This window comes from Nelusetta ayraudi, unplaced genomic scaffold, assembly GCF_046127955.1.
Source record: "Nelusetta ayraudi isolate G7.1 ecotype Tasmania unplaced genomic scaffold, CSIRO-AGI_Nayr_v1 ptg000052l, whole genome shotgun sequence".
Classification (NCBI taxonomy): domain Eukaryota; kingdom Metazoa; phylum Chordata; class Actinopteri; order Tetraodontiformes; family Monacanthidae; genus Nelusetta; species Nelusetta ayraudi.
In genome coordinates, this window is record NW_027466102.1 from 7,318,514 (window position 1) to 7,331,789 (window position 13,276).

General features: G+C 44.6%; 1 protein-coding gene across 4 annotated transcripts in view; it reads right to left on the bottom strand.

The window, feature by feature from the left end:
- Nucleotides 1-42: 42 nt before the first annotated feature.
- The window catches only part of LOC142896037 (kinesin-like protein KIF13B), a 32,657-nt gene continuing 19,423 nt past the window's right edge, over nucleotides 43-13,276 (bottom strand). The window contains exons 30-41 of one of the 4 annotated variants that reach the window (XM_076037477.1): nucleotides 12,958-13,013; nucleotides 12,762-12,883; nucleotides 12,011-12,187; nucleotides 11,219-11,311; nucleotides 9,111-9,263; nucleotides 8,433-8,513; nucleotides 7,605-7,661; nucleotides 7,221-7,314; nucleotides 6,892-6,974; nucleotides 3,132-3,200; nucleotides 1,252-2,608; nucleotides 43-1,160 (exon numbers count right to left, since the gene is read on the bottom strand). In XM_076037477.1, the coding sequence (XP_075893592.1) occupies nucleotides 907-1,160; nucleotides 1,252-2,608; nucleotides 3,132-3,200; nucleotides 6,892-6,974; nucleotides 7,221-7,314; nucleotides 7,605-7,661; nucleotides 8,433-8,513; nucleotides 9,111-9,263; nucleotides 11,219-11,311; nucleotides 12,011-12,187; nucleotides 12,762-12,883; nucleotides 12,958-13,013 (2,596 nt within the window). In that variant the 3' untranslated portion in view covers nucleotides 43-906. Of the gene's footprint in view, nucleotides 1,161-1,251; nucleotides 2,609-3,131; nucleotides 3,201-6,891; nucleotides 7,002-7,220; nucleotides 7,315-7,604; nucleotides 7,662-8,432; nucleotides 8,514-9,110; nucleotides 9,264-11,218; nucleotides 11,312-12,010; nucleotides 12,188-12,761; nucleotides 12,884-12,957; nucleotides 13,014-13,276 lie in introns of all 4 variants that reach the window. The other 3 variants (XM_076037476.1, XM_076037479.1, XM_076037478.1) reach the window with 3 other exon arrangements.

A 13,276-nucleotide genomic window follows, 5' to 3' on the forward strand; every position in this document is an offset into this window, starting at 1 on the left:
TGTGGTTGGTTGCAGATATCTATAAACACATCACAAAACTGGTTGAAAACACAATACATTTATTAAATATTACAAAAAAAAGTTGATCAATTTCTTATTTCAAATAAATAAGAATTCAGGCTGTCCCGCTGGTGAGCCTGAATGGAAATTAATACAATAAATACCAAACATATTACAACTAAACCCAAAGACCCCTATCATATTCAAATACAGTACAATCAGTGGGGACGCAAACACTGCGGCTTATTGACTCAGAAAAGACTTTCGCTGCCAAAGGTGATGATAAAACAGGGAATTTGTCATACAGGAGTGCAAATTTTGTTTATTTTAACAAGAGGGAATTCACTCTCACAGTTAAGACCTCAACTGGCCATCAACATTCAATTTGATGGTAGATTGTTAAGGCACAATTGTTGAGCAGTAGTCATGATATCCAAGGCACATGGAAAAAAAAAAAAAAGGGGGGGGGGGAGTGCCAGCCATGCAACATTAGCTACAAGCTGTACAATACATGCTGACCTTTTCCACATTCAGTGACCTTATTCAGGTAGAAGTACAAACACATCAACATGTTCTGACGCTGTTGTTTTAAAATCAATAAAAACTTTAAGATTTTAAGAACCGCAAAATACTTTTTTTTTTATTTTTTATAAAACATTCGGTATATATCTGTAGTGTTAAATTATTAATTGCTTTATGTAGAAATCGAGTACATAAGCATGATGAGGGGATGGTTCGTCAAACGACGAGGAGTGACTTATCTAAGTCGTCAACCAAGCTGAGCCGAAGACAATTTTGTTGAAGATATTCATTGATCAACTCCAGTAGAATTGCCGTCCTTCTCACAAGTCAACCAGTGCCCATCGCAGTGCCCTTTAAACTTCGCCAGGCGCCGAGCCGGTGACTTTACGTGTGCCAGGACTTGCGGTTTTCCCCTCTACCGCGGCTGCCCAATGCCCCAGCGCCCTCACCTTTGGCGAGAGCGGTGAGGGCAGCCAGGTTTGGGCTGGATCCAGAGAGGTTGGCACTGCGCCGCTGCTGCTGCTGCTGGCGACGGCGCTTGGTCCCACCTCTGGTCACCCGGTTGGGCCTCACCAGCACGCCGTATCCCGGGTTACAGTGGAAGTAGTGCTTGCCGCCCACTGAACCGTCATTTTTTCCTGGAGGAGGAAACGTTTGTTTTCGATGTAAGCCAACGGCATCGCAAGGGGAATTCATCAGGGGTACGTATTGGTAGTTGAGTTTACCTACCTGCTGGTGTTTCGAGTTCCACTCCCACCCAGGTACCTTCCGCAAAATCTGTCGGTCCAACATAGCGCACGGTGCCACATTTGTTGGTCCCAACAGTGACAAACTCCCCTTCTTTTAACCAGTCGGGAAGAACAGTCCCGGCAGCGTCTCCTTCTTCCGAGTCGGAGATGATTTCCAGACTTTCCATTGGCACAGCAAGTGTGTTCCCTGCCCCGAGGCTGCTGTCTGGATCCAACTGCTCCGATTCATCCTCGCCTTTCTTAATGATGCCTTGAAAGCTATGGAGATCTGAAGACTTCACCTTCTGGATTTTGAAAGGGTTCGCCACCAAGGTGTTGGGTTTGGAAGGTAGGCCCCCGGGTTGGGAAGGATCTGGATCTGGGCCAGCTTTGACGGATACATCAGTCGATGTCTCCACCTCAGATTCATCCGTAGTCGAGGATAAAGCCGTAGCTTTGGTTCCATTTGGCTTGGAGGATTCAGAAGTACCCTGTGCTTTGAGACCAAGACTTCCTGTTGAGTCAACAGTTGGTTCCAACACTTTTGGTACATCTTGGCTTTGGTGTGTGTCGAGATTTTGAGCCTTGGCGAACGTTGGGTTGTCTTGGTCGGGCAGCTGCGTCTCTGACATTGCAGTTTCTGATTCAACTTCCTGAGCAGTTGCCATGCTCACGTTACAGACTGAATGAGCAGCTTCTGTGTCAACTGTGATCGCCCTGACCTCTCCCTCTTTCTGAGAGTTTTCTAAATCAAAGGGTTCCTTTTGCAAAACATCAGTCTGTTCGGTTTCTGGCAAGGATTCTAAAAGTGAATCTTCAAGTGTCTCCGTGTTGTTCATTTGTTCCGATGCAGAGTGTCGTACTAATGAGTGCTCCTTGTGTTCTCGTTGGCATGGTATATCTGAATCAGACTCTTGATCCTTTAATCTGACTGCCGAAGGCATATTTGCATCCTGGTGGTTTAGGCCAGAATCTGGAGGAGTGTCGCTTGATTCCAAATGGGTGGACTCAGTCATTTTCCAAGATGCTACTTCTTTTGACACCGGCACTGAATCATGAGATTCTGCCTGGCCTGGGTGAACAGACTGAGGGGGAGTGACTTCACCGTCATAGTCACCTTTATCCATTACTGCCTCAACGTCATCGACTCCGGGGGACAACGGAGGCAGGTCCCAACTGAGTGTATACACGTCCGACAGTGTGGCAGTGGACAGGCTTGTTGAAATGTAACCACTCGACGCTTCACTCAGCAGGTTGGGGCTCGGGTCTTCTGACTCTGGGATGATTGATGGCGGGAGGGTCATCAATTTAGGGCTCTCTGTTTCGAAGTCCGAAGGAATGATTTCTTGGATCGGTACCTGAAAGGAAAACCGCGAAAACAATGGTAATGCAGAAGCTGGGATACAGGTCTGACATCTGAATTTTAAGCAAGCAGTGCAGTGCTCTCTCTCTTTTTTTTTTTTTTTTTTAGATTAATGCGACCTGTAAAATGTCCTGCAACATATTGGTGAAAAGAACACAAATTGTGCAAAACAACACCTTTATTTACTTATTTTACTATTTTACTTATTGGTCTGTTGGGGTCTTAAATGACTTTAATATGAATGAACAAACAAATTAGTAAGTAAAGACAAAAAGTTACTATAGTCACAATCAATGATTGCATGAAGTTCAGGAACTTTGGAATGTTACAAAAAGGAATCGTGTAATGTGACTTTAGCACCATTTTACCACCAAAAGGCTCAAAAGTACTCTAATGAAACAAGATGTGCTAGAGATTAAAAGGTTTCAGCACAAAGTAACACATGCTTTTCTTTCACCAATGTACAACAACCCTGCCATGTCGAGGCCATCAAAAACCACTGTGACTGGAAAACTTACTGGCTGCTGCTGCTGCTTGCTCAAGCCCTCTTCAATAGTGGCCGACTGCACCATGATGCACGGCAAACCCTGTGACAGAAATAACATTTTTTTTCAAAATAAAACACGCCGTCCGTCTGTCAAGTGTCACTCTTAAAATCCTGAGCTTGCCTTTTCGGTCCGATATAACTGGGAGGATCTGGAAATCATAATGAGCCTGTCGAGTTTGTGTAAAGAAGTGATTAGCAGTGCTGTGGCATCGCTGAAGCTCAGGCTCGGATGAAGCCGGCAGAGAAAGGGAGTTAATCTATGCTTGGGAATAGAAGGCTTGCAGATACTGCAGGGTGAAAATCACCGCGCGGGGTTTTCCTCCGGCGGCCTCATGGATTGCATAATGGGAGGAGTTAACCTGGCCGGCGGCGATATGTCACATTGTACGACCGTGCAAGGACACGCTCAGAGCTGTGATCCGTTCCGCAAATCAATATATTCCAATAAGGACGGTGGTTTTTGCTAAGGTTTCGGCACTGCTGTAATCAGCAGTCTCAATGTTAAAGTGGGATGTAGAAAGTTCGATAAAAACATTTGTTCATCAGGCCACTCCCGACAGATAATCGCTTGTAATTCAATCAAGGTAGCTGGACTACAAGTAGAATTGCGCTCATAATCATTCATCTGTACTCGGCATCCATTAACAGTTTGAACCCCGAGTGCGATCCATGCGCTGATTAAATACAGAGCGGTTTTGTTTCTAGGGTTTAATATCTCATCATTTTATACCTCCAACTTTCCCACCAAGACCTTTAATAACTTTAGGATTGTTGTTGGACTATTGCTGGGTTGTTGGACTATTGCTGGGTGCATTAATCAACAACATTTTTTTGACTTTGATGAGCAAGTGATCATTTCAACAATTTTCTTAAGCACATTTCAAAGGTCCACTGCGTAATTTATGATTTTTTGTGTTGGTTAAAAGCTTAATATACGTACTTCACATAAATATATCGATAGAAGTGTATACCCACAGTGCAAAAAAAAAAGTTCTTTGGCTTTCTTACCCTTATCACAGTTCTAAGAATATAAAAATAGCAAAGGCTAACTGCTCCCAGTTAGCTGCCATCTTGCACCGCCATTTTTCTAAGGAAACCCGGTGTGGACAATCCTCCTGCCTGACAGTGCGTTTTGTATTTAGGGTGACCGCTCACACTCTCTAATAAACAGATGAGGAAGAAGCTAGACGAGGTATCCAGGTTTGCACTTGGAAGAGGGAGGGTAGGCAAATAAACGCTGCAATCTACAATCTGACCACTAGATGGCAGAATTTTACACACTGTACCCTTAAGTCGTTCCTTTGTGCACATGTGCAATCATATTGTTTTGATTTAGTTATATCCTGTTTCAAATGAGTCGCTATACATACTTAACAGTCACGGGTTCCATATGCAATGCTTTATTCTTGATTGTAAATAGAAAACAAACATCTTTAGCACCTCATCACAGGTGCAAGTCAAAGGCCTATTTGTTTGCGGATGTAATCAAGACGTTGTTGCAGCAAACTCCAGGGGCAGGCGAGGTGACGGAGATCGCAACTGCAATCAGCCACTCAGATTTACGTCGACGGAATGCTAATGTTTTGCCTTCCTTTATGTGGTTGACCTTTCCAAACATCTGCCTCAGGTGAGTACTGGAGCCGCGGCGCTAGCGATCCCCGACAATTCACCAAGGCAGCCCAGCATTTGTCTTTCGTTTTTTTTTGTCCAGACACTTCAACGCTTTTCACCAAACATGACTTTACACTGATTGGCCTCCCACTCTCCCTCCCGCGGCTCAAGGTGATAATCAGTCAAATCAGAAGCTGTCGCGCTTGGCCTGTGGTGAGAAGCGGCAGTTTCCCAGCTCTCAATGGCGCATGATTGGAGATTGGCGGCTTCGGAACAAAGGCGGTGTGTGTGTGTGTGTGTGTGTGTGTGTGTGTGTGTGTGTGTGCGCGCAATGGTCCCCTGCTTCAAACTGGGTCGCCTCGGCGCACCTGCTATTGGACCGTCAATCAGTCAGTCGCTGGAGAGACGTCACACGACCTGAGTCTGGGTCGACCCAGCAGACGGTTTCTCTAAACATTACAACACCTTTTGTAATTAATCCGAAGCCGCCCTACTTCATCGCAGAGATTCCAATGAGCTTGTTATTTAGCATTCTGTCATTATTATCTTTGAAAGGCTACAGGATGCTCGACGCATGGTATTCCTACATTGTGTTGTTTCTGCCTTATGGAGCCCCCAGACATGACATGGGGGGGGTGTCCTTGAGGTAAATATCTTTTCCTATTGTGTTCTTGTCAATAATCTTGTCAATATGTTGTTTTTTTGTTTTTTTTAATTATTAGGCTCGTGTTTGATACTTTATTACAACTTTATTACAAGACTATTTCATGGCCACAAATAAGTACTTTGTGGAAACGCATTGATATTTTGTGAGGGTGAATCAGTGTTTTGCGCACTTGTTATTTCTATATTGTGGCCAGAATTAATGAATCTATTCATTCATTTTCTTCCGTCATGTCATGTCTGGGGCGCAGTACTTCACACACACACACGTTTTTTTGTTTTGATATGTGTTTTTTTTTTTTTTACATGATTTGCACCATATTTTGTATTTTTTGTCCCGTTCTGCTTTGTCCTCGGGATGCCGCAGTAACTTTATTTTGTGCTTTCTGAACCTGCCGTTGTCCCTTACTTATGGTCCAGATGAGGTATCGGGAGCACAAACGCGCGCGACGTGTGCGTTTATTTTTCCTTCCTCTGTTACGATGCCGGCCGATTCAGTGTTCCAACCGCTGATGGCGTATTGGTTTACTGCATAAAGTTTGTTTTTGTGCCGCTGGATCCGTCGCATTCCGTAAGTTTGGTCAGGAACATGCTAACGTAAGAATAAAAAAAAAAAATCAGCTAGCTCAAACCTTGTCTGAAGAATAGACAATTTAGCCGAGAAAAGAGACAAAATGATCCTATTTAGTGACGTTTTCATTCATTATTACTGGATATTTCGGAACATCTCGTCCTCACCTTTGACCTGAAGTGAACTTGTTTTGACGAGACTCTCAATGAGCTGTGCAGCCGTTTTCCCGTTTTGCGTTGGACTTTCTTTTGAACTCTCAGTCTGCGCAATAATTCTGCAAAGTATTACAGTGGCGGAAAAAAAGTTTTTGGACACCTCGTGCATTTGCGACGCACTGTAAGAATCAGTCTGCAAGTCTCCAAGAGCAGTTTATCTCAGTGGAGTCCTTGCAGCACATCCAGAGTGCAGAACTGAGAACTACATTAGCTTAAGTTTTCTTATTTTGTCTTATTAACAACAAACAATGAACTGACGCAGTCAAACGCTTTGAAACACACACACACAGTACAGTTCGCCTACGCACGGTATTGTTGCAGAGACTCAAAGGAAACAGTCAGCACTCCCTGTTGGAAAACAACATTAATCCCATTTATGATGAAATGTGTCACTTTTATAAGCCCCCCCCCCCCAAAAAAAAAACAAAACTGTCCAAGCCACTGAGACATTTGCACAACTTATCATTTTCTTTTTGTCTGTCTGCGTAAGCCCTGTTTCCATGGCAACAGGAGAATGGGACCTGCTGACGATGAGTTGAGGGTATATTTAGATTTCAGCTGCATTGAGACAAACCATATTGAAGGTCCCCGATAAACCGGTGACAGCAGGGGCGGAGCCTGGAGCCTCCAGGACGGAGCAACGACGGCAGAGCGGACGAGCGCGTACGTACCGGCTGAGGGGCGACTGCAGCATCTCCGCCTTCGTCTTTCCCACCAGGAAGTAGCGACTTGAGCAGCCGGGGCACGGCCTTAACTGAAGGGAGATAAGACGCAGCGTAGCCTGAATGCACCGGTGGAGAAGGAAAGGAAGGGGGGGGGGGGGGAGAGAAAGGGGAAGAAAGAGACGTCGCTAAAAGGGAATGTGAAGATGCGGCAGGAACGTGAGATAAGCAGAAATGCAGAACTCGACGGAGCAAAGTGGCAGCGCGTCCGATGACGTCAGGGCCTCACAATGAGACGGCAGTGTCGGCGAAGGAGCACCAGGGGGCAGAGTGAGTACCTGAGTCAGGGTGCAGGCTCTGGGACACGGAGGTGGTCAGCGTGCGTCGTGGAGACGAGGTCGGCAAAGACAGGTCGTGGTGGCTCTCCCAGCCCTGCACACACACACACACACACACACACACACACACAGTCAGACCACACCTTGTCTGCTTCGAGCGGCCTCTAGTGGCAGCACCAGAAAACAACACGTACACCAGGTCTCCCACACAGACAGACAGACAGACAGACAGACACCGCACCAACGTGAAGCTAAAGAGGTGAAGGGTGAGCTGAGAGGGCGGACGTGCTTGTTCGTGCACTTGGGGGGGGGGGGGGGGGTTCACGCAATCACAACACAAGTGGCTCAGAGAGACAGGAGGGCCAGACAGCGACACAGTCTCACCTTGAAGTCATTGAGCTTATGAGTGGAAGCTGAGAGCTCCTGGCTGCTGGCTGACAGCTGGTCAGAGGGTCAGAGCGGCGTGTTAGTGAGGCAGGTTAGCGGCAGGTTAGCGGCAGGGAGGGCAAGTGTGACAACACCCGACTTCAGCGAGCGAGCTCGTATGTATGTATACATTTATATATGTGGGGACATTTTATTGCGTCCCGACAGGGTTTTTGTCAGGATGCTTTAATAAAAAAAAAAAAAAAAAAAAAGCTCCACCAGTTTCCACCAACAGCTTTCAAATGTCACCCGTTTCTCACGATTACACAGCGAATGTGGTCTTATCATGGTCCCGTCATGAACCAAAACCTATATAGAGAGAATAATTCACCCCGCAAATGGTTTCAACTGTGTGTATGCGTGCTTGTGTGTGGGCAACATCTTTACATATACTACAAATAAACTAAAATAACTCAAATAAACCAATGCTATTACTTTGTTTATGGAGCAGAAACATATCGTTAGCCTCATAGCATAGTTGCCTAAATCATATTAAACGTTTTCGCCAAAAAAATGACTTCGGCGATTATGCAATATATGATATATCATTCTGCTATGTTGTGAGAATGAGTCCTACACGCTAACAAAAAAAAAGAAAGAAAAAAAAGGTCCATCCAATATCTGCGTCTATAACCTCACGTGCGCTATAGCCACGTGCAAAGTGTCCCATTTTCGGTATCATGAAATCTGCTCACCCCACTATACGAAATGAGACAACGTCCCTCTCTGTTTGCCCTGCGTCATACCATATCCAGTTCCTATAATACATGCATGGTCTCCACTTACCCGGCTGATGTTTGGAGAACTCAGGCAGCGTTGCGGAGGAGCTCTCCCTCCCACTGCCAGCTGCTCTGTCACAGCTACCTCCTGGACACACACACACGCAGTGGAGAGAAAGAATTAGAACATTCCTATATTTCAATGCTCTAAAGTTGGATATGTTTTTTTGATAAATGAATAAATGTTCCAGCTCCTGATCAAAAACACAACGGTGGTAAAAATAAATTGAGTATTTAAACTTTAATCTAAGGAATTAAAGGTCAAGTGTGTAATATCTGCAGATTTTGAGAGGAAACAGCGACATCAGGTGGTTACATTTGAGATTGTAGCGTTTTTTCGCCCTCTCGAGTTTGCCAGTGAACTACAGTGGCCTGCACACACCTCCACACGGGCTTCCTTAGAAATATGGTCACCCTTGCTCTATATATATTCTTATATAAATATATATATAAATAAGAACCATTCTTTGGGTAAGAAAACCAAATAACTTTTATTGTACACTTTTGCAAATGTATTTATGGGCAGTATACCAAGATTTTACCAATATAAAAATCATAAATCTAGTCAAATTTTACACACTGGACCTTTACCATGTTCTGAGTGAAACTAAATAATACAGGGTTATTCGACGTCTTGGTAATCTGAAATTCCTTCAAAACTCAAGGAAGCAAACCGGCGGCCGACCTGTCGGAGTCTGTCCAGGGTGAGGATGTTCTCCACCGCCAGGACGCTGCGCAGGTATTTTTCGATGGCCGCCTCGCTGTCAGCCGACTGGTTGCTGTCGGTGCTGGCGGCCAAGCGGGCCAACATCTCCCGGTCCTCGGGGCCGTGGATGTCCTGCGGCAGCAAGAGGGACAGGCGTTGGAGACGCGGTGGGACTGGACGACAGCTCTCGATCGGATCGTCGCTGCTGCTGCTAGCTGAGTCTCTTTGAATGTGCGTTATGTTGTCGCTGGTGCCCCTGACTCGGGTTGTTAATCTAAATGAGAACTGGTTTTCACTTGCCTTACCGGCATGAGTAAAGGTCAATAATTATAATGATTAGGGATGTAGCGATACCCGATATCGGTACCGATACTGGGATTGAGTACTCAACGTGTGCTTGTAAAACATGTGGCGATACCACAACACCGATACCACTTGTGTATGTACTTTATGTAAATAACACATTTTGTTAAATTTGTGTTTATACTGCAGTAAAACTTTTGAAGTGAATCAAGTTTTTGTTCATATTACACAGTGCAATTTACTTACGTACTCTACTTGTTCTGTAAAAATGTGATATCAGCGCGTTAGCAATAATGATGATGTACGATGATGACATCGTACATCATCATTATTGCTAATAATGATGAATCAGTCCTGCGAGGGTTTTCGGAGTTTACCACTATATTTAGCCGTTTCTTTTTTTTACGACTGTCTTTTCGAGGCTTCCGCTGATGATGAGATGGCGGCAGATACCATCTCTCAGAGGTACTGCAGGGGAAATGCAATTACGGCTGAATAAACAACTACAGCAGACTTCGACTTTATCCCTCGACTGTTCGTTCTATATATTGGTGCAGCTGCGCCTCTGCAGTGCCACCAGACGTCATGGAAAAAACAGCTGTGTCACGTGGCTTTTTGCCATTACAACAATATATTTATCGGCTTGGTTGCATCCCGTCACCATTTAGTTAGTTGTTTTTTTTTAAGCACTTTAAATATTTTCAAATGGGGAAAAAATGGAATTAGTTAGACTTGTAACGGCCTGTTTGTAACACAAGCTATTGACTTGTATTACGATCCGTTCTGTTACAGTATTATGGCCCAGTTCATAGTGTCAGTGAAGGCAACACCTTGAAGTTTCAATGTGGCAGCACGTTTAAAATGAAGCAAAATAAGAAAGTTTTGTTAAGACACTCTGAGAATGTTGAGATGAGATATTGAGCCATTTTATCTCCTAAGAGGAATTCCCTCAGCGTTATATGTTCGATGTTACTGTGCGCCACTGTGACAGCTGTTCAAACCAACTTCCCCAGGTGGAATAATTCAAGTTGTGCGTATCTGTGCCCCCACAAAATAGCGATTTTATAAAGTGATGGGATGTCCAGCTGTCACAGTTGTTCTCAGCTAACACACCAGGACTCACACTAAAGTGTTGGCCACCGATGGGACAGAAAGAATTCCCACAGGCCTTTAAACTCGAACTATCTCAATGTGCACAACCCTCTCTTTCCAAGAAACCTTTGAAAAAAGAAAAGAAAAAGAACCCACAGCTTCTAGTGAATGTTTTACGGTGTAATTACGTACGACATATTACTGTGCAAGGCAGTCCTGGATCTGCCAGCATTCAGATACGTGTAAAACTCCCTCCTACGCCCTTGATTGAGACGCATTAAACTTAATGTCCACCCCCTCCCTTCCGGTCGTTGCAAAGCCGCAAATGCATTGTGGTTCCACCACCGCGCGTGCCGATGAAGGCCATTTCACACCGAGCAGGAAGTGGAAAGGAATAAGTTGCTTAATGAGATCAGAAACTTCACGTTTGACGAGTTCACGCGACGCATTTTAATCCGATTGAGCCTACGATCTTTTTTAGCGTCCATGCAAACATGCACAAAAATCCAATCGAAAAGTCAGATGTTTTTACACTGATAGCGTAACCATGTCACCAAAGAGCAACCAAATAGTAGTCACAGGCTGAATGAAATCATTCTGCAGGTTGACCAACTCCCATATCAGGACAGCTAACGCTAACAAGTGCATTTAAATGTGAAAGTACCAAAGTTATTCAACGTTATTCAACTCACCCCTGGGATGTTGGAGACAATTTCGAAGGTGACTCCGCAGCCGGGGATGTTGCTGCGCGGGGACATCCTCTTCAGCAGGCTCTGAGCGAAACCCTGCGGCAAAAGGTTACTTGGCAAATGTAATCGATTACAATTAAAAGTTACTTAATGTAATAGTAGTCTATTTCAATTACTCTATCATAGTGTAATGTAACTGATTACATTCTGATGACTTGTCTAAATTGCAATTAATGCTCTCAACTGTTTCGACCTGACAGTGTTGAGCTTCCAGCAGTACTCAAAACAACAACAACAACAACAAAATAAGAGCCATAACAAGGTCAAACTATAAAACCACTTTTTACTGTGGGATCATTCTGATATACAACTAACTATTTAACATTTAATTCAGCGCTCAATTAACCCATTTAATTTTTTAGCACATTTTTCAAAAGTATGTGTTCTATCCATTTTTGCCAATTTTTGCTGCAAATCCATCAGAAGCGTTAGAATAGCATCAAACTTTAAATTTCAATTTTTTTGGGGGGGAGAAAAATTGGTCAGATGTAATTAAAATTGTAATCGCAAACAATTCCACAAGGAACTGTAATTTAATTACACAATTTTTTTTTTTAGTAATGTAACTCATTACGATTATCTTTATTTTGCAGTTACATTACATAACGATCATATGTAACCGCTTCCTCCCCACCACTGCAGACAGCAAACCCGCTCCAGCCGAGGTTTTCTTCTTTTCCCCGCTGGTTGGAAAGGAAGACAGGAGGAAAGGCGGCACACTGACCGCTCACCCACCTGTCTCCCGACGACGCTGACGCAAATGCGTTTCCTGAGCACCAGCTGCATGTGGGCCGGGTGGCTCAGCTGGACCACTGCCTTGACCGTCAGGTAAACCCGCTGCTCCGGTGGCGTGACGCGGCTCAGCTGCGGGCACTCGTGGACCGTCGAGTCCCAGGAAGCCTCCACCTTCACCTGGACCACAGTTTTGTTTTGGTTTTGGTTTTTTTTTTTAAAAAAAGGCATCAAAACAACCAGGTTAGTGTTACAGGTTCAATGTGTAAATTTGGCACGATGTCTGATTTTTATATTGGTAAAAAGCTTAATATACAAAAACATTAATAAAAGTTTATAACAGCAGTACAATAAAAGCCATTTGGTTTTCCTACCTATGGAACAGTTCTTATAAATATACAAGAACATACATAGAGCAAGGGTCTGGCTTCCAGTTAGCTTAGCTACCATATTTCTAAGGAAGCCTGGTGTGGACAATCCAGCCCACCAGACCGAGCTTTCCGTATTTAGGCTGAATGTCGACATAAACCAATGAAGAAGAAGGTGGACGAAGTATCCAGGTTTGAGTGCTCAGGCCACTGTAGTTCACTGGCAAGCTCAGTAGGGGTAGGGAGAGTGAAAGAGCGCTGCAATCTTAAAACTTAACCACTTGATGTCGCCGTTTCCTCTCAAAATCTCAAAATGTTACACACTTTACTTTGAATGTCAACCTCCAACGTAGTGGTTGAATAACTCTCACAATGGAGCCCTTCACCTCTGAGTCAAAGTGTTTCACGATGTGAAGGTCGAAGAACTCATCGTCGTCCTCGTCGTCGAGCGGGGCGTCCAGACCCCCGGCCAGCGGGGCCGACTGGCAGGACTGGTGAAAGTCTTCGGCTGGACGGGGAGAAGGGAGAGACGGTGAGGTGCTGGTGGGAGCGGCCGTGAGAGCGACAGAGGAGCTCCGTTACCGTTGAGGTCCAGGAACAAGACGGCAATGTGGGTCTCCATGCCGGGGACGGGAACCCTGTGGGGGGGAAACGGCATGAGTGAGCAACAGTTCGTCCCAACTCTCACAAGGCTGCTGTCTTCAAGCAGCAGCAAAGGGGGAAAAAAAGGTGATGGCTGAACATGCGAAAGTCTAGTTTTCCCCATCACTAACTATATATATATTTATTTTAAAAAAGCGTATGTTTCTATTCTATTTTTTGTTCCTGTATGTGTCTGGACTGGTTAAGTTCAGTTCTAATTATACTGCAAACACTTTAAATGGCATTTAAATTAGCACTT